The sequence below is a fragment of the Eupeodes corollae genome, chromosome 2 (assembly GCF_945859685.1).
Source record: "Eupeodes corollae chromosome 2, idEupCoro1.1, whole genome shotgun sequence".
Taxonomy (NCBI): Eukaryota; Metazoa; Arthropoda; class Insecta; order Diptera; family Syrphidae; genus Eupeodes; species Eupeodes corollae.
This window is the reverse complement of record NC_079148.1, coordinates 91,520,983-91,543,190: the sequence shown is the minus strand read 5'-3', so window position 1 is coordinate 91,543,190 and position 22,208 is coordinate 91,520,983. Positions and strand designations below refer to the sequence as shown.

The 22,208-nt window shown below is 29.6% G+C and overlaps 1 protein-coding gene across 1 annotated transcript in view; it reads left to right on the top strand.

Moving 5' to 3' along the window:
- The window catches only part of LOC129945116 (uncharacterized), a 100,706-nt gene that overhangs the window by 4,961 nt on the left and 73,537 nt on the right, over nt 1-22,208 (top strand). Inside the window, exons 2-6 of the mRNA XM_056054775.1 lie at nt 952-1,156; nt 9,265-9,424; nt 15,868-16,658; nt 16,729-17,544; nt 19,959-20,060. Of these exons, the coding sequence (XP_055910750.1) occupies nt 952-1,156; nt 9,265-9,424; nt 15,868-16,658; nt 16,729-17,544; nt 19,959-20,060 (2,074 nt within the window). The remainder of the gene's footprint in view (nt 1-951; nt 1,157-9,264; nt 9,425-15,867; nt 16,659-16,728; nt 17,545-19,958; nt 20,061-22,208) is intronic.

Genomic DNA, 22,208 nt, shown 5'->3' with positions numbered 1-22,208 from the left:
AAACTAAATTTATTGGGAAACGGGAATATTATGTCTTCTTTTTGTGAAATTGATGTGGAGACGGGTCAAAATTCTGTAGTTAAAAAATTTTACTTATCTCAGCCAAAATTCTGTAAGCAATATGAAATGTCATAGTTTTCCAAAATCAGTTTTGAATATTTTGATTTTTTCAACACATTTCCTTAATTGTTTATTATCAATTGAAAAAAAAACACCCTAAGACTTTAAGAATTGATAAAATTCTGTAAGTATCGAGTTTTAAAAATAAAATATACAATGGAATGATACAATTTTAGAAAAATTAGTTTCAAACTTTAAATATGTTCATTTTAAAAAAGGAATTTTGTATTGCCAAAACTGCAAGCTAATATTGGATTTCAAAAACAGACCCCAATCTAATCAATTTCACTTCGTTAATTAGAATACTAAAACCAGGGACGAGCCATCGGCTGGTATCTTTGCATCCAATTTGCATGAATTTGTTGTTCAATAATTAATAGCAAAAGACTATTTTGGTGCCAAAGGATATTTTGCATTTCTAGCATTATTCCGGGTTTGTATGTCACTGAATGAATAAATGAAAATATCAACTATCAAAATAAACAAGAAACATTTCATAAATTGTGATTTTAAAATAAATTCGAGTAGTCGCAAAATAATTGAATTCAAAAATATAAAAAAAAATAAAAATATAAAAAATAAAAAAATTGAATTTCAAAAGATACCACACCATATGGCTCACCCTGCCTTAATTTAAAACCAAAAAAAAACATACATAATCTTGGTATGTCTATAGTGCAAGGACATCACTTTATAAACTTTTATGAAAACACATTTAAGAAACAACAACCAAATGAAAAAAAGAAATGCATTACTGAAAAAAAACAAAATTACCAAAAACGCTATAAAGCGTGATTGATTTGAATTTTTCTTTATATACCATCAATATAGGCACAACCTGTTGACCCCGACTTAACTGCAAAGTTATTAGGGCGAGGTGTAGCTGTTTCACCAATCGTAACCGTTGAGCCAAGGAGGCGAAAATTCCATAAAGCCATTACTCTAAGCATGCCTGCGCCTAAAGCCCATAGCCAGGGAATGATCAATCAATATTCTGGAAATACACCAACTCTTCGATTGCTGTGTTCGATAACAGGTATATTGGAAATATTTCATATAATCGTAATGTTTATTTATTATTTTTTTTTCTTAAATACATAGGTATATAAGTAGTAATTTTCTTGTGTCGGCTTTAAACTGATGCATTGGCACATTTTCATTATGCAAAATATACGTTACATTAGTTATCTATTTTATTAACAAAAATAAAAATCACTTTGATCGCGAAAAAAACATGTCAAAAAGAAAAATACAAAAAATATCCACACCGTACAATCTGTATTAAAATTTAAAGAAAAATCCTTTTAACTGTTCACATAAATTTTCCACTTTCATTTGAAAAAAAATTTAATGGTACTATAAATATTTCAACAAATACTGGCTTAATTCAACAGGGGAAAAGTGATGTTTACACATAGTTGAAAATCCCCAAGAACTATTGGAGCGAATTGCACTAAGAAACTGTCGAAATAATCTTCACAGAAAGTTTATCTCAGCTTTACTTATACGATATTGTTAGAAAATTGACCAATTGATAAGAATCAGAAAACTCTAAAAACATCTTATTTTGATAGCTTGCTTTAAAAATATTGTGAACTTTGTATTTAACGTAATAAAAAGTAGTAAACTTCCAGATCTTTGCGTAAGAAGGCTTAATGAAAGCAACATTTTAAGATTAACAACATAAAAAAGTGTTCATCTGGCTTATCACTTAGTGCAGTGTTAGAAGTTAGTAAAATATAAAACGAATTAAAAAAGAGGCTGGGATGCGACCTACACTGATAACTTCCCATAAAGTCTGTCGATTTTTCTTGCTTAAAAGTTTGTAGGTTTTCGTGTTGGGTTAAAAAAGTTGTCAGATGAACAATATTTTTCATATAAAGAAATAGTCCATTTTTACCAATTTTGGTAACATTTCTTAAATTTTTACAAATTGGATGAATGAATAATATTCAATATTTTTAACTTTTGAGAAGATATTTGACTCGAAAGTAAATGTTTAACAAGTTTTAGTATGATTTGTTTTAGGTTTTTATTTTTTGTAAAAAAGAGTCAATTTGATTTTTCTCGAAATTTTACTGAATGTTGAAAACAATATTTTTTAAAAGATATAGGTAGTTTAAACCCAATATCTCAATGTTTTAAAAAGATATTTGAGTCAAAAATCAATTTTACCAACTTTTATTAATTTTTTTTGGTTTTTATTTTTTGTAAAAAAATTGTCTGTTCAATTTTTTCTCAAAATTTGTCATATTGTTGAAAACAATATTTCTTATAAGTGAAAATAAGTTTAGAGCCATAATCTTAAATTTTGTAAAGATATTTCTGTCAATAATCAATTTTTACCAACTTTTGTAAAATTTTCTTTTAAGTTTTCATTTTTTGTAAAAAAAACTAACAATTCGATTCTTCTCAAAATTTTCATGAATGTTGACAACAATATTTTTATGAGATGAAATAAGTTTGAATCTCATAATCTCAAGTTTTTAAAAATATATTTGAGTCGAAATTCAATTTTTACCAACTTTGAGTAATGTTTTTTTTTTATTTTATTTTTTTTTAATTGCCAATCTGACAAAATTTTACCAGATGTTGAAAACATTAATTTTCGTTGCACAAAATTGTTTTGGCAATTAAATCATTTTTATTCGTAAAATTTTCGAGGTGACAAATTTTTTTTCTTAGTTTTTTTTTGATTTATAAAAAAACCGTTTATTGGATTTTTTTCCAAAAATATGTTAGTTTGTTTAGTTTTATAATATAAAATTTAATTCAAGTCTCTACCGTCATTGGTTCATAAGATATTTAGGGTTAACAAAAATGTTCACCCTTTTTTAAACTGCTTTGGTAAAAAACCAGCCACTCAATTTTCTTGAGCCCTTTCTGCATTTTTCTGCATTATTGTCTGTATAACAAAATTTATTTGAAGTCGATATCTCTTCTATAGTTCTTAAGCTATGGACAACGAAAAAAACGTTGCGAACGTACATACACACGCACGCACGGACATCTTTCTAAAAATCTTTTATTTTGACTCTAGGGACCTTGAAACGTCCAGAAATGTTAAAATTTTCAATTTGACAAATCAGACCCATTACAATAGCTTCCTATGGGAAGTTAATAACATAATATTCTATAAAATAATGCAGACATAGAATGATACATATTTAAGAAAGAGGCTTAGATGCGACCCACACTGATAACTTAAAAACCTGTGTGTCGATATGTCTTACTTAAAACTCTAACAAAATATTCATAACAATATTTTGTGTGATATAATTTGAAGTTTATCTTCATTTGTTCTCCGAATACTTTGATGAAAAAGTTGAATTTCTCTAAAACTAAGAACTACCAACAATATTTTGCATATGATGAAATAGTTCAATTTCATAATTAATGAGATTTTAAGTCGAAACCCAATTTTTAAAATGTAAGTAGAATTTTTTAAAACATTTTATTTATTAAATCACCAAATATTAATTAGATTTTTCTAAGAACAATTCATTACGTTAACAACAAAATTTAGCACAGAATGAAGCTATTTTGAAAACAAAACCTTGTTTTTTTTCATGAGATATTGAGAATCGAGATATGAAACAAAACCTTCATTTATTCACGAGATATTGAGAATCGAATATCAATTTTTACCAAATATTTTTTGCTTACTATTTTTGTAGATTTGAATTTTTATGAAAAAACTGTATGTTGTATTTTTATTAAATTTTTTTCCTGAATCTCGGGAACTATATTTCCTATAAGATGAAATTAGTATTATGTTTTTAACTTTGTTTGTAAGAAAACTTGACACGTTTTTTTCAAAATTGAACAGAATGTTAAGAAAAAATATTTTTTTATAAATTGAAATAGTTTGAAGGCAATGTTTTAAATATTTAAAAATATATTTGTTCCGGAAATCAATTTTTAGAAAGTTTTAGTAAACTGTCACTTCCCAGTTCCACACTTCAAAAACGTTAGTTTTCGTTGCATACAATTATTGACAATTATTTTTTTGTTTTTTGATGTATAAAAAAATTGTTTGGTATCACGTTACCATATATAATATAACATTCTATTTAAGTCGCCTGCGTTATTGGTTCTTGAGATATTTTGAACTAGCTTAATTTGTAAATTGCAATTACAAAATTTCATGAAGTCAATATCTCCGCTGGTTCTTGAAATATGGACGCACGCACAGAAATATCTCTAAAAATCTTCCAATGTTGAAAAATTTCAAAATTTTCAACTCGACAAATCGGACCGGTAACAATAAGTGTATATTTAATATCAGGACTCTTACAGATGTTTGAGTTGTTAAATAAATTTCAACAATTAGAGAGAAATATAAAATCCTCAAAGAGGATAAAATACACTTCACAACCTTTTTATAAGATTTTTTCGAGTACCAATTTCTATCTTTTTCATTTATCAAGCAAAAATTAGAAAAATACGGAGGCATGGGCAATTTTCTTTTCAAAGATCGATCAATGCAATTTAATTCCATTTGTTTTTATTGTACACTAGTTGGAAGATATTATTATGTTGTTTTTTATAAGGTGCGTCCCTTTAAAAATGCTAAGGACAACCAAAAACGTAGTTTTAACTGCTAATTGTATTAAGGTTTTGAAAAGTACACATTTTTATCTTCTAGGTACAATTTAAATCATTTTTGTTTCTCCTTAGTTTTCGAAATTTCTTATTAGTTATGAGATGTGATCTGCAGGTTTGAAAAAAAACGTATCGTAATGCGTTAATTGATATTAGCCCCCTTATATTTTCATATATGAAAATAAAATTTGTACTTTACTGTTTAAAACTTTGTTGCCAAAAGTGCTACTTTTGACTGAGGACCAAAAACATAGTTTTGAATCGGAAATCTAGACCTTTTCCAATAGTGCAGCACAATTTCATTTGCTGTCAAAAACAAATAAAATCTTTCTTTTCACACAATTTAGAATTTGGAACACCTTTAGTAAAGCAAACCCTACTAAGATCAAATATTCAGGTTCTTAATGGCTGAAACACAAACACGCTTCAGCTTCGGCTTCGGCTTCGTCTGCGTTACGTTAGGCTTGCTTGGAGGTTGATTTTAATGAAACTTCCAATTAAAATATGACATTTCTAAAATGGCACTTCTGTCAGTAACAGCTGTTATTTCTTCTCATTAAAAAAATGAGTTTTGAAATCGAAAAAATTAAATGTATATCGGAAGTAGCTTACAGACCCTATAATAAACAATGGAAATCCCTCCAAAAGCAAATGTATTTTGTTTCTTGACTTTTTTACAGCTGTTGAGCTGTCAGACAAAGCAAATGTTCAGCAAATTTGAACTAGAGCTTCCGTTTCTTTTCACACAATTTAGAATTTGGAACACCTTTAATACTGCTTAAAATTACTAAAACAAAAATTACTAAAAGCAAATATTCAGGTTCTTAACAATAACCCCGAATAATAGATCACCAATTTGATTTGATATAAGGCTGCCTTTAAATTCCTGAAACTTGTCTTCAATTTCATATATTTTTTTTGACAAACATAAATAGTGCTTTTTCTTTTCAAAAAGATCACGCAAAAAAAGTATTTTTTTTAAGAATAAAATACGTCAACAAAAGCCGGACAATTCTTTATATAAGATTTTGTTTGTTGCTACGTCAAAAGATCACATTTATCTGGCAAAATTTTCATTTTCAGGGTTTTTACATCTTTATTTTTGTAGCGTTCGTTAAATTTTTTTAAGCGGTGCTTAACAACTCATCTTTAAAAGCCTAGTTTTTGATTCCGTTTATTTCCATTGCAAGCCCTTATTTTCCCCCGCTCAACATGGTTTTTTTTTAAGGTAGATCCACTACGACTAACTTAATTGAATTTATATCAGAAGTTTTGTCAGCCCTTGAGAATGGTAATGAAGTTGATGTTGTATACACTGATTACAGCAAAGCCTTTGATAAAATATCCTATAAAATATTTTTTCTCAAACTTAGAGCCCTAGTATTTCCATCTATGTTTATAAACTGGATAGGCTTTTACCTTGCGAATAGAACTTATATACCCCTCTTCCGTAGCGCAGTCTCCAATCCCTTGCATGCAACTTCTGGAGTAACACAAGGTAGTCACCTTGGCCGCCTTCTCTTCATCTTATCTGTTAAAGATGTCTGTTTTAAATTAAATAACTCAGATATCCCAATGTTTGCGGATGATAGGTAGGTGTAAACAAATAACCTTTTCGCGCAAACAAATCCCATCTCATAGAGCATACTACTTCCTTAATGATGCCGTCAACGTAGTCGATTCTTTTAGAGATCTTGGTATTATGCGTGACAAACACCTGAATTCCCATTTAGACCAAATTGTTAATCTCGGTTTTATTAAGAGATGGTCAAAAGAATTTTCCAACCCCTATGTAATCAAAGTGCTTAACATTTCCCTAGTCCGTCCTCATCTTGAATATGCATGCTAAGTATGGTCTCCCTTTTATGAAAAACATTCACTCAGAATTGAAAATGTTCAAAGACGTTTCGTTTGATTTGCCTTACGTGGCCTTCCCTGGGATGATACAACCAACTTGCCTCCTTATGCCGATCGACTAAAACTGATAGGTTTGCAGCCCTTATATATTACCAATTGTTAATGGGCAATACTGATTACCCGGAACTCAGAAATCTGCGATCTGTCTCCCTTTTCTATATTCCTCATTACAAGCAATATTTACGGGCACTTTGAACCAATGTCCAGAATTCTTCGTCACTGCAACGTCTTCGACTTCAACATTTCCAAATCCCATCTGAAAGATACCCTTTACTTATTCCCTTTTTGTGTCCGAATTCTTCGAATTCTCCGAATTTTAATTTTAAGTCTAATAACATTAAAATTGTTAGTTCTTGTACATTAAAAAGTTAAGTTAAGTTTTAGCTTGTATTAAGCTGAATTATTAAATAACATGTTAAATGTGCGTGATTAAAAGCCTGGATCCGGCCTTATCTATGGAACTGAAGACTTACAACTAATGAGTATCTCAAAAACTTGAAGATTATTTTTGAAATCGAATGCAGAATGAATATTTACATTACCTTGTTCACCAGTGTATTTCGTCTTCATTTTAAAACCATTTAAATACCTCTTAAAATTAATTTTTAAATTTATACCAATCGTATTTAAATTGGATAGTGAACAGTTAAAAAGGATTTTTCTTCTTGAAAACAGCAAATATTACGTGCGTTACTATATATTATATACGAGTAGGTACATAAAATACTAATTGTGATATCAATTTCAAATATACCTGTTAGCACGTATATAACATAATAATGTGTCCAGTAAGCAATATTCATTTTTCGTTATGCAGTAATGTCATTAATTTTACATTTTTTTAAAATATTATTTCTATCATACTTATGCGATTTTATTAACTGCTCTTTTAAAAAACAAAAACGATAAAATAACTAGTTAATTTTTGTACTAATGCGTTAATGCATATGTGCACGCATTCCATTCTTTTTTTCATCGTTGAAGGTGTGTTTCGGAAAAGATCTCTAAAAGGTAACTAACAAACAAAAGAAAAAAGAAAACTTAAAAAAATAATAACAAACAAAAATAAAAAATAATAACTATAAAGCATACATAAACAACAAGACATTCGCAAATTTTACTCTGCATATTATAATAATATTATATACTATGAAGTTGCAACTTTCCTTAAAGATAAAAATGCTTTGGCAATTTTATTATTTATACAAAAAAAAAAAACTTCTTTAACAAAAAAAAAATCAATATTGATATTTTACTTTCCTCCGTTAGATTTTTTTGAATACCTACTATATACATTTGAATAATATGTGCATTTTGAAATAGAGCAATAATTTTATTGTTAACATTTAATTTAATTGATTTAAACTTTTTCGTCAAAATATCTGATATTTTATATATATTTTCACTTTTTATGTATATTCAAGCAGTGCAAATACACGTTATTTGAATGAGATTATTTTGTTTTCTACACAACAAACACTCTATTAAATATTATAAGTACATTTTTACATTTGACAACAGAAAAATACGTTTTTTTCAGTAAAAATTTCTTTTTCTAAATTCAATTTTAGATTCGTTTTTTTTTTTTTTTTTTTTAATTAATTTAATTTATTTTGATATAGTATTTAAATGCAAAACTCTTTTACGGTGGTCATATAAATAAATAACTGCGCAGTTTGAATACCGTTTATTTAATATATTTATTTATTAATTTTTAAATGACGTATATTTGCCTTTAAATATTGTTTGAGTTCATTGTTAAATAATATTCCTGCAGCTGAAGTTACATAATAATCTAAAAACACCATTCTATCTTTCTTCCCTACACAATTTTCATATGTATTGATTAAAATTAATAAAAAAAAAATTATTATAAACAATTAGAGAGGCTACGCAATAAAAAAAAAACTAAAATTCGTTCAAGGAATATCAGTAAATTAGTTAGTGGCCCTTAAGGGAACTTTTCTGAAACCAATGAAATATAAAATAAAATCCTAAGATATAATTATAACCTTTTTATAAGTGATAACGTAACATATCAACATTTTATTTGTTGTTTATTTATGCAAAAATGTAGATATTTTTGCTAAAGTTTAAAAAAAAAAGTTTTATTATTTATGCTTACATATAGTTGTAAACAAAAAGATAAATAATAATAATAAATAATTGTTATTGTATTCGTGTGAAATTTTTTAATAAACATTGGTTTCTACAATAATTATGATGGATTTTTTAAAATAAATTCTTAATAAAGTTATTTTGGCATGAAGTAGAAAAGCTTTTAATTTTAATTTACAATAATTTTCATTTTGTTTTGTGTGGATATTTTGAACCTATCGCTTTTGTGCATTTTCATATAAGTACATAATATTTGTATACCATTTTCTTTATGTATTTATTGTTGATTTTTCTTACTCACTTATTTAAACAATTAAAAACAGGTTAACACATTAAGTTTATTTAAAAAAAAAAATGAGAAAAAAGAACATACTGCCTGTATAGTAAAAAAATAAAAAAAAACTCGTGTATTATTTACCAAATTTGTTGTTATGTATTCAAAATATTGTGGTGTTTGAATAGAATTAAATATTTTTGTACAATAAATTAATTTTGTGTATTTAGGTGGTGCTTCAAGAGCTCAATGGGAAGACGTGACTGGATCCACCCCGCTTACATTTGTCAATGAATGTGTATCATTTACAACAACTGTTTCGGCCAGATTTTGGTTAATGGACTGTAGAAATATTTCAGAAGCAACAAAAATGGCCACCGATCTTTATAGGTAAGTTTTTGTTATTTTTTAAATTAATATTTCCATATTATTTGTACATATGCAACAAGTGTATTACATTTCTTTCTTTCAGTTCAGTTTCGTTTTATTTGCACAATTTTTACATTATTTTAAATTTGACAAGCAATTTAAGAGATCTAGAAAAACAAAATTTCTTTACAACTTTAACACAAATAAAAAAATTATAACAAGATTTTAAGAAAAGAAAAAATGATAAATAAACTTATTTAACTACAAGAAAACCCACATAAACCCAAGATATTAAGAAATGACTTTTTATTGTAAGTTTTGAATGAGAAAAAGTTGTCTTATAATTTTTAAAGAGTGGATTTAATAAGATTCACATTAGGTCTTTTGTAGAGTCTTATAGTATAACAGAATACTATAGAATAACAACGACGCAAATTAAGTATTAGTTTAAGAACTTTTGACGTATCTTTAATTTTTTAATGTGAGTCTCAGCACAATCGAACCACGATGGTGCTCCATAAGTGAGGACTGGCTGAAATATACTTTTATAAATTAATATTTAATTATTATGCTTAGACGAGACTTCCTATTGATTAACAGATACAGAATTTAAATTAACAAATTCGTTTCATGGGTTGAGTTTGATATGTGACCTTGAAAAGTGAGTTTTTTTTGTCAAGTATAATGCCAAGATATTTACAATTTTCGGCCCATACGGTATTGGTTGCATTAATATTGAGTATGGTTTGTGGAACGAAACATTGTTTTCTACGTCGTGTGAACTGAGTGGCCTGGCATTAACTTTAATTTTCTACTTACTTAGGTAACTAAGAAGTTTATCAAGGGAACACTGCAAGTAGTTAAGTGCGACTTGAACAAAAACACTTGATGGAAAAAGGGAAGTGTCGTCCGCGAACATGGCAATTAGATTTTTTATTAGAATATTATAAATACATTTTACAAATCATGTTTTTACATAAATACAAACAAAAAAATCATTATGACATGGCATTTGCCGTCTGCCAGATTGACCATCAACATAAATTTTACAAATATTGTAATAAGCTTTTATAATTATTTATGTGGATTTAAAAAAGAAGTTAATTTTAAATTTGAATTAATTTAAGTGAATTATTGATTGATAATTCAGAAATCTTCGTTCATAATTCTAGATCTATAACTTAACCCGATTTTGCAATATTTGTACAAATTGCCGACATTCATCTCATTCAGCAAGGAAACAACTTCTTCATCCGATAAGAAGTCACTTCCAAAAAAGCTCCTTCTTGTTTCCTTTAAAGTAGGGCATTTTCCAACGAAATGAATAAAGTCCTCTCTTTCTCTAAGATTGCACATACTGTATTCCAATGGTAATTCGGATCTATGTGGTATAATATTCAGGCTTATAAGTTCGCTTCGGAGATAGCCTTGCAACTTGATATGCTTCCAAAGTTTAAATTGAACTCCACGTTACATTTTTCGGCGAGGCAATTCCACTCCCTGTACCAGCTATTTTGATTTTGTACTGCTTTAAGAGCTACTTTCTTGACCAGTCGGGAATCAGGCATCTAGAAAACTTTCAGTAAATAGTCCGCTTGCAGTTTAAGGGTTTTGACGAATAGAGGTGATAGTCCTGTTTAATGTTAGTACTTTCTCCACTGTGAGAAACTTTTTACATCCCCAAACTTGGGCGCCGTATAAAAGAATACTCTCCGCTGCAGCTTCAAATACTTTATATTTTATAGTATGTGCTATGTTGACGTTAATGAAAACTCTTTTCCATGCTATATTTATAGCTGTTTTTGCTTTTTGCAGTTTTTCTACCAGATGCTTTTCCATGTTTAAGTTGCTCGAAAAGATGACGCCTAGTTATTTGTACTCCTTGACGCATTCAATGTCTTCTCCGTTAAACACCCACTTTTCATTCCATGCGTTTCGTCCACCTCCTCTTCTTAAAATCATCACCTTGGATCACTATCACCATAATTTCAGTATTTTCAAGCCTAGGAAGATCGCATAAGAAAACGTTAAAGAGAATGGGACCCAAAACAGATCCTTGAGGAATGCCAAATGAAATATCAAATAAAGAATATTTCTTTTCCTCTAACACCATTTCAAAAAGTTTACTAATATTACTTAGAAGACTTATAGGCCCATAACTTGATGGTATTTTTAGGTTTTCCAGCCTTGGCAATAGGTATAACCTTTGCTACTTTCCATTTTTCAGGAAAATAGCAGTGTTTGATACAAACATTGAAGATAAAAGTTGTGCTTTTAATAATTGGTGACTAATTCCATCATCTCCAGGAGATTTCTTTATTTTCAGATCTTTAAGCAAGCCATTTACTAAACTGTTGTTAGGATTAATTGTACTGAATTGAAAATTTACAGAATCTTCGAACTCTAAGAGTTCTTCGGGAACAATATTTTCGGTTACTTAATGAATATCTATTTAAATGGGCGGACACTGAATGATGGCGGTTGAAAGTTTGAGCGAAGATATTTGCCTTTTCTTCCTGCATAATATATTCATTATTTTGTTCCCTGAGAGGAGGAATATCTGAACCTTTCTTCTTAGATATTTTTGTTGCATTCAAAAAAGGTTTTGAACCCTTATCAAAACTCGATAGTAAACTGTTCCACTTTTGATTACGAAACACTAAAATTTCATTTTTTCATTGTTTCGTAAACGGATCAAATACAATATGTTACCCGGCAAAGGTTGAAGGTTTGAAATGGAACTAGGATTTCTGGTTTTTGAAATAGATATTTGAGCAGCGTTATTTATAGTTTGCTTAAACTTTTCAATAGCGCGGTCCACATCTTAGAGAGATTGAACGTCTTCAATCAACAAGCTTCCGTTGTACATGTTGCTGGATTGATATCTTACCCAGTTTGCAGCAGAAAACTTGAAACGAACATGTGTATTGTTTAATAAAAAGTTCGCTAATAACTCTGTGCACACAGACAAATGGTTTGAGCCCAGGGCATGAATAGTTAAGGGCTGTCAAGCGTTGAAGGATTTTTTGACGAGAAGCTCCGTATATATGTTGGTGTAAGGGGATATAAAATTGAAAGCGATGCAATAACATTGTGAAGTATGTTTCTAAAACAGCTAGCTCTCAAGCAACCCCATGATTGGTGCCTACAATTAAAATCAAATCCTATAATGAAATTAGTCCTTGTCCTTATTTCTTTCCTGTATGTCATTTTACTGTATTTTTTATCTGAAATATTTCGTTGAGAGTAGTTTATCGACTTTCTTTAACATTCAAACTCACTGGATTTTTCATTCAGTTTTTAATATATTCTCCCATGACAAATTTTGTTAATATATCACGATTTTCAACCATACTTCAATAAGTTTATTATTGCACTCAATTGCAAAAACTATGAAGCGGCTACTTTAAGGAGATTTTAGAAGGGATTTTTATTCCCGAAAATGCTAAGGCAAATAATTTCAATTCAGGCAATTGTTGACAGAGGTTAAAAAACAATTGTTTGAAGGAATGATCATTAGAGATAAACTTTTTTAAATGTTGTGTTAATTAGTTCATACAAAATCGTGTGCAATTAAATGCATTGAACACTAAATGCTTTATGAACTTTTGTCGCATGAGCGAAATTTTATATCTTTGCCACTATCCATGAGTGAGGGTTGGATCATCAAGAAGCATCAACGATACTGAAAATATGGATTTTATCTTCAAAACTTATACAGGGTTATCCATCTTATGGTTTCAAAAGTGAACGTAAATACATATAACACATATTAAATAATTTTTGTTTTGATTTCATTTTTAACCTCCTATAAAAAGTTATTGTAATGGGTCCGATTTGTCAAATTGAAAATGTTGACATTTCTCGACGTTTCAAGCTTCCTAGAGTCGAAATAAAAGATTTTTAGAAAGATGTCTGTGCGAGCGTGTGTACGTACGTTCGTTTTTTCGTCGTGCATAGCTCGAAAACCAGTAGAAATATCGACTTCAAATAAATTTTGGTTAACCCTAAATATCTCACGAACCAATGACGATAGAGACTTGAATTAAATTTTATATTATATATTGTAACGTGATACCAAACCAACATATTTTTGAAAAAAAAACAATAAATGGTTTTTCGACACAAATATCTTTTCAAAATCTTGAGATAATGGTTTCCAACTAAATTTAACTTATAAGAAATATTGTTTTTAGAATTCGAAAAAAATTTGAGAAAAATCAAATCGACAGTTTTAAAAACAAAAAATAAAAACCTAAACAAAAAAATTGATTTTCGACTCAAATATCTTTTCAAAACTTTGAGATATTAGCTAAAAACTTCTTTTATCTTTTAAAAAGTATTGTCGTCAACATTCAGTAAAATTTTGAGTAAGATCGATTAAACAATTTTTTTGAAAAAAAACTAAAAACCTAAAAAAAAAATAGCAAAAGTTGTGAAAATTTATTTTTAACTCAAATATCTTTACAAAAACTTGAGATTATGGCTTCAAACTTATTTAATGTTTTAAGAAATATTGTTTTCAAAATTCGGTATAATATTGAGAGGAATGGAATTGACAGTTTTTCTCACAAAAAATAAAAACTTAAAAGAAAATTTAACAAAAGTTAGTAAAAATTGATTTTCGACTCAAATATCTTATCATAACTTTGAGATGTTGGCTTAAAATCGAGTTTACCATTTTTTACAAAAAACTATAAACCTAAAAAAATAACAAAAGTTGTGAAAATTTGATTTTTGACTCAAATATCTTTTCAAAAATTTGAGAATATGGGTTCCAACTGATTTTCACTTGTTTCCAACATTCGAGCTAAATTTGAGAAAAATCTGAATGCCAGTTTTTTTACAAAAAATAAAAACCTAAAAACAAATTAATAAAATTAGTAAAAATTTACTTTCGACTCAAATAGCTTTTCAAAAATTAAAAATATTGTCTTCAAACTTCTTTTATTTCGCAGAAAATATTGTTTTCGATATTCATTAGTTTTTTTTTATAAAAATCCAACTGTCCGTTTTTGATGTTCGGTTCTTGATATCACTGAAATTAATTTAATTTGTAAAAATTTCAGAAATGCTACAAAAATTGGTAAAAATTTGGTTTTGACTAAAAATCTATTTCACAAAACTAGATTTTTAAACTAAACTATTTCTTTATTTAAAAAATATTGTTGGTAATTTAAAAATTTGTAAGAATAATTCAACTATAACAACTTTTTTAACCCAACACCAAAACCTACAAACTTTTAAGCAATACAAATCTCTATTTTTATTATAAAGTTTGAATTTTGACAATATGTATGAAATAGTCAAAAAGTAATTTTCTTCAATTCAAGTTGTCATATGACCATAACGCTCCGAATTGACGGTCAGATGGTTTCACTTGTTGTGTGAGCTGGACTTTATGTAGATGTAGGTGTAGATCCAAATGCAAAATACGCCATAATGTTCTATAAAACAGTTCTAATTCCTGAGAACGACGAGGGATCGACACATTACATAACTTACAGAAGATATATTTTAGTGGTAGGAGCGAAACGATGATGTATAAGCCTTTCAAATTACAATATCTGGAACCAATCCAGTAATTTCAAACTTCTTCACAATTCTTCCATTTGCTTGTGTAGTTGGACGATTATGTAAACCTTAATCTCCTTTTAAGGCACGATATGTGTCAATGTGCACAATCACCGTTTTTGAAGTAGGTTTAACAATCGATCCTTTTTCGTGAATGTCAGACTTTCAACTAAAAAAAAAAATTGGTTTAACAACTTAGTTTGTAAGATGTCTAATTCCAGCCTTTTAATTTTGAAAGCGGAAATAGATAACCCGTTATGATACGTCCAAAGCTTGAGTAGAGTACAGATATGGAACTTATGGCCATACCTGTGCTAGTGTACCTGCAACTTAATAGGCAATTTGGCAGTATTGAAAGAGGAGCGTCCAAAATAATTGGTGGAAATAACATCGGCAATTCATTCACGTCGACTTCGTGAAACCATTTTATGCTTTAGTGAAATAGCAATTCAACCATAATATTATTAGATAATACATTTAAATAAGTTTCCCTGAACTTTTTGACTACATTCAATCGATTGCAATTTATAAAAAAGTTCAAAAATAAATGCAATTGATTTGGTTTTAAATTTGAACACAGTAAGCTTCATACATAGAGTCTAAGATACATAGTAGGAATATCTACCCTCCTCTATTATTTGATAATGACCAATATTTTATCAAAGATATCAATTGAAATAACAATTAATGTTAACGTTGCCTAGCTATAGATATAGCTAAATATTGCAAAACAAAAGTGCATTTTTGAGTTTTTTTACCCTCAACTGATATTCTAATTCCATGTTTTTTTATTTAGAATTCACTTAAGTTTATATTTAAGCTCTATATTTACTTTAATTTATAACCTACAGTGTTCTAAAACCTAAAAATGTAAATATTTATTTTTGTAGGGAAGTGATACACGTCCCCTTCATGGCCAGATTTGTGGTATTTGCAAAACGTGTCGAATCCAATGAAGCAAAACTTCGTGTATTTTGCATGACTGACGATAGAGAAGATAAGACTCTAGAAAAACAAGAACAATTTACCGAAGTTGCTAGAAGTAGAGATGTCGAAGTTCTTGAAGGCAAACCACAGTACATAGAAATGGCTGGAAATTTAGTTCCTGTAACAAAATCTGGAGATCAATTGCAGCTTATGTTTAAGGCATTCCGTGAAAATCGTTTACCTTTCTCCGTTCGAGTGAAAGATCAACATGCTGATATTGTTGGTCGAACATTATTTATGAAAGAGCCCAAGATTGCGAAAGGCGAACCACCACAACATCCTATTTGTATATTGAATATAATTCTTCCAGAAATTGTGATACCGGATCAAATTCAAACTATTCAAGATAAATATGAAGCAACTGATAGTTCCAAATATCCTAATAGTCACTATGTTGGCGATTTGAGAATAGTTGACCTTTCGAATCTTTTAGGAAAAGATTATATACAATTAGCACCCGAAATTGGTATATCACAATCTGAGATAAATGTGATAGTTAATAGATATCCGAATAGTATTGCCCGTCAGGCACAAGATCTGATTCGGCTTTTTAAAGAGAAACCACATTTTGATATAAATATTTTGGTTTATGCCTTGAAAACAATAGGCAGGGAAGATATTCTTCAAAAGTGCAGACTTAGACATGACGAACCGGAACCTGAAAAGGAAATAATGTCAATCGAATATGGAAAAAGTGAGTAGATTATCTTTTAAGGAAGTTGAAATTTAAATTTGTTTTGTTAATAATTTATTAATAATTTTAGGTTCGAGTATACAACGAATACATGATAGGGAAGAAATTAAATACTCCGCAGAAGAAAAAGAAGTAGAAGAGTCTGAATCCGATGATGAAAATCAAAAGAGAACTGTTGCTGAACGTCGTGAAAAAATAGTCAAACGGCTATCCATTGAACGACAAATACCTGCCTCAAGTCAAAAGAAGGAAATTGTCCAAGAAATAACAGAAATAAAGCGAACAAGTTTAATTGACGACAAGAAAGCCATTCACGAAGAAGAAATCATGTTGCAAATGTCAACGGATAATATTATTAAAACCGCACCGGAAAATGTTGTTAAAATGAAACTTAATAAATTTGAACCAATTGAAACGTCCAAGGCAGACTTCGAACAAGAAGTTGTATTCAAATTTAAACCAGCCACAGCCACAGCCGCTGGAAAGAAGATTGAAGAGATTGAAAAATCCGATGTTGTTAGTTCCAAAATTGTATCAGATATTGAAGCCGTTGAAAAAGCTGAAAAAATTACTACAAACGAACTTATTCGAAAATCGCTTCCACAAAAAAGAGACAGCTTAGAAACGAAAACTGATTCACTGACTGATACTTTGAATATTAAGGAATTTATTGAAGCTGAGTCTCAAATAAAAGAAATTGAAATAAAGACTGTTAGCACTAGCAAAGTTCAGAAGGAGTTTGAAGCATTTGCAGAGGAAAAGAAGAAAGATATTGTTGAGAAACCGTCGAAGACACTTACCGAAGAAGAGTTCTACAAGTCTATTGAAGAGACAATTACCAGGAAATTAAGTGGTGCAAGTGTAGTTTTGGATGACAAAACAATAGGTATGAAATAAGTTTGATTTTTCTTTCCTCACATTATTTGTAGCCTAAATTGATTTCTACTGCAAGCGGTATGGCCCAACAGTTTAAAATTTAAACAAGATATTTGATTTAAATTGTAGATTTAAAATTTTGTGCATTTTATTTACTAATTAAACCGTTTTTAAAGTAGTGGTCTTACATACTTCGTTCAGTTTATTGAATTTTATTACAAAAAAATTGCCAAGCACAGAAGCCACAGGTAAAAAATGTCCTAAAATCAAATTGAATTTTTTGAATAATTGGTGTTGCGTCAGTTGCGCTTCCAATGGGCTTCGGGCGCTCTGGTCTGCGCCATTTCTTCTGCGTCAGCATGGGGTGCAACGCTGTTGCCAACCAAAAAATGTAATACAAAAGACGGACTGGTTCATCTTCGGTCATATAATAGAACTTCCGTGCTTGGTGCGGAACTTCCTCTCGGGTTTATCGAGTACACAGATCAAGTTCTTCTTCAAGGCCGATTTTTTCTGCCTGTGAAGCCATTGTTTGTTTTCGTACTTCTCAAGTATTTGGGTTCTTCATGGAAGCAGTCGCATTATTTTTATATATACTGGCCCCAGAACATACTTTCCCTTCATCGAGCACAACTAATTCGAGTCCTAACCCAGGACCAAATTCGTGTCTGGTATTCTCATTGCATTGGACAGCCATGTTTATTTAAACTTGGCCAGTGGATGCAATACATCTTCTCACTATCTACCCTCACAATATTATACCAACAAGATAGTGGTCCGAATCGATATTAGTACTTCGGTACGTTCGTGCCGTCTTCAGGCACGAGTAGGGGCTACGACGAAACGACGCATTGTGAATATCTTCAAGGTGGACCTGGTTGTCACAAATATCAAGTTTTCCGTTGCTGCCAGTTCTAAGGCTTGATGTCTGTTGTCATTAGTGTTCTAAAGCAATCTATGGGTGCCGTTTAAATCGCCAAGGATGACTTTAACATCATTCCTTAGGTAGGTATTTGGGGGTCTTGGACTTGTTCGTACAAAGTCTCTTTCTCTTAATAAAGGGATTCCTTCGATTGGACCTTAAAAAAGTATTGATTTTCATTCAGTATTTAAAAATTGAGTTTAAATAGCAGTACACATTTTGTTTGTAAATTGTTGTCAATAATTAGGCAAAGTTTTTATGGATAAAATAATTTAATTTAAATCGAAACCTTATTTAATAAACTCAAATCAATGACAAAATTGTTTACCGCTGACAAACATTTAAATGTATTGCCATTAAATATGGTTTCGCCAGAGGCCGTTTAAAGATTGACAATGTATTTACGTTTAATTGTATAATTAACCTAGTTGTTTAATTAAAAGTCTCCTTCGTGGATACGTTGTTTATAGCGCAATGCGGTTTTAATATAATTATATAAAATTTTCTAGCCTACTTTTCCATTCAGAACTTTCAATTTTTCGGCCAATTCTATCACTTCTGCTCCAAAATATTTTATATGAAATTTAAATAGCACATATATCATACTTATGGGGAAACGGTTGAGGAGGTATGTTCGTTCTTGAAGATCTAAATTAAGTTGACTGTAAATCATTCTATATTGTGAAGATTGAGCTTCCTCTTTAAAACTTCTATACTCGACAATGCTTAACTTCTCTATTATTGTTTTAAAATTGTCTTTTAGATCTGAAAGGCTTATACCGGGTAAAAATTCGATACTTTCACCTAAGCTAAGAGCCAACTCCTCCAACTTTTTGACTTGATTACCCCTGGATGACAAAATCTTTTCAAGTACTTGTCTCGGCAATATTTCTTCGTCCATTTCCATCAGCTTAGTAATATAGTCAAAATGCAGCTTTAAAGCTTTTAAGAACAATGGAGGTTCAGTTGTTTCCAAATGCAGCATATAAATTGGAGTGCAAATTGGTAGCTGAAAAATGGGCTTTAAGAAATACCCGAGGATTGGCAATGTCCCCAAACTTGCGCGCCATAAAGCATTAAAGAAGCTGCTGTCGCGTTAAATTTGTTTAGCTTTGAACTTGTGCTCGACACCTTTATTATCGATGATGCAACGTTTCCACACAGAAGAAACTATTCTTTTCGATTTAGTACAATATTCCTTTATGTTTAATATTTGGTTAAAAAGGACAAAATTTACCACTTCTTAAAAGAGGTTCCTTGCGATATATTTGTTGTTATTTTTTGAATGGATTTACTTTTATTGAAAATGTAAACAACCTTATCAGTTATTAATTTGGTTCGCGGTGTCATACAAATGTTTCTCAATATTGCATTTGTTCAAAATGAATGCTTATTACTTAAAACCCAAAAAATCAGCAATTTATTTTGAACAAAACCATTATATGAAATTAAAAATGAAAAACAAAAATATTAACTGCTTTCATTTTTCCTTATTCTTTTAGCATCATCTGATTTGCCGCACTCACGAACTCCACCACCAACTCCGATAGATATTAAATCTGAAGATAAGTCTAAAGTATACAATGACTTAACTCCATCACAAGGTTTGTAATATTATTAATTTTTATAAATAGTTAACTGCTGTTTGCATTTTTAACAATCATTTTCTTAATTTTCGTACATAAAGAAAATTATTTTTAAGAACTATTCACTTTCAAAACTAGTCGAATCGAAAAGATTCTTTAGATTTCTGTAATTGAATAATAATTTTGGTACAGCTACAAATTGACTTTTTATTTTTAACGAAGTATTAATTTTAATTTATCAGTTTGGATTATTGCAACTTACAATATGTACAAATCTACTTTTGCTTAAAGTGTCAATTATTCAAATGCGGTGATTATAGTTGTATATATTTTTGAAAGGTGTAAAGCTTTAAGTTGGTAATCCTATCTTAATTGGCAGCCATATTTGTCAACGGTTACCGCTATAGAGCCATGATTATTGACTTTTTCGTTCGTAAATTAAAAAACCAATAGTCCAGTCATTAAAGCTTAAATTAGGTAAGAATCTCGGAATTAGAGATACCCAGCTGTAAGTCTTACATACTTGTATATTGACACCCTAAAAGTTATCTCAAAACCTACATATGGTAAGAAACTAATAAATTTCAAGGTCAAAAAATCAAGTCAATAAAATATAATATGATAGTTAATAAAAATTGACAAATATTTATAATCATTGATTTATCGATAGTTCATCAACGATATATGGCGTGTTTTCGAACGGTGGCAACGGTTGGCCTGTGTTGCTGTGACCGCGCGCTCTCCGCCTGCTAACTCGAAAACGTTTCACCATATACAATTTTTTTAAAACAAAATTTTTAGAGAATTTTGTATTATACAATATTGATAATGAATACAAATAGCAAAAAACCCATAGGAAATGAGATATTTCCAAAAAAAAGCACAAAAGTTGCTTATACGTCCGTCCTACCATATGTACATAGGTTTTGAGACAACTTTTAGGGTGTATCGAATGCCGAGGTGAACTTACTATAATGACTCCAAGATCTTGCGATTTAACACTGCGCCGCTTAACCATTTTCTGTGGGATTGCATATGTATGTGAAGTGGTTTTTCTTAGCTACAAACAATTGATAATGTTGCGTTAAACAAAGCTTTCAGCATTGTAAGAAGATTTTAAGAAGAAATTCTTATTTTTGCTAAAAGGCTATGCATAATTTTCTGGGGTGGTCAAAGTGATATGAGATAAATGACAATAAAAAACAACTAATTCTAATTTTCATATTTGCATAAGGTGACAGTCGCTTGTGACAGCTACAAGCCCGAAGTTTTCATTGCAATATAATTAAAGTAGCTTCAAGCTATTTTAATATGAATGTTTTCGATTTAGTATTTTTATCCATATCGTTTTAAAGTCTATTTTGAAAAAATTTAACTGAAGCATCTTACAGGGACGTAGGAGCTTGGTAATTATACAACTTTATTCTAAAAAATACGATATTTACTTATTACCTTAGCTGATTCAAGCCCTTGTCTCTCTTCTGACGCAAATAACTATTTGTACTTGCGAAATTTAGAAATTCAAAATCGATGTTTTAATAAAACATAACATTACGATTGTAGAGAAGTCGAACGAACAAAAGTAAAAGTGGTTCGCCACATTCCACGGTCGATTGACTTCACTTTTGGAAAATAGGGTTTTGAGTTCAAAAATCAAAGATTCGAATTTTTTCAAAAACAAACCGAAAGATTTTTTTAATTGGACTTGTTTTAATATAAAAATAGATGCTGGGATACGACCCACACTGATAACTTCCCATACCGTCTATCCATTTGGCTTGCCTAAAAGTTTGTAGGTTTTCGTGTTGGGTTAAAAAAGTTTTTAGTTGTATAGATTTTTAGTCGAAGACAATTTTTACCAATTTTAGTAGCATTTCTTAATTTTTTATAAATTTGATCAAGCACTGAAGATCAATTATTACCAAATTTCCGTATTGTTTTTTGTAGATTTTTTTTTATGAAAAAACGGACTTTAGAATTAAAAAAACAAAACTACTGAATTTCAAAACAATAGTTTTTGTTAAATAAAAAAAAGTTTGAAGACAATATTTTTAATTTTTGAAGAGCTGTTTAAGTCGAGAGTAAATTTTTACCAATTTTTAGTATTGTTTTTTTTTTTGTTAGGTTTTTATTTTTTGTAAAAAGACTGTCAATTAGTTTTTTGAC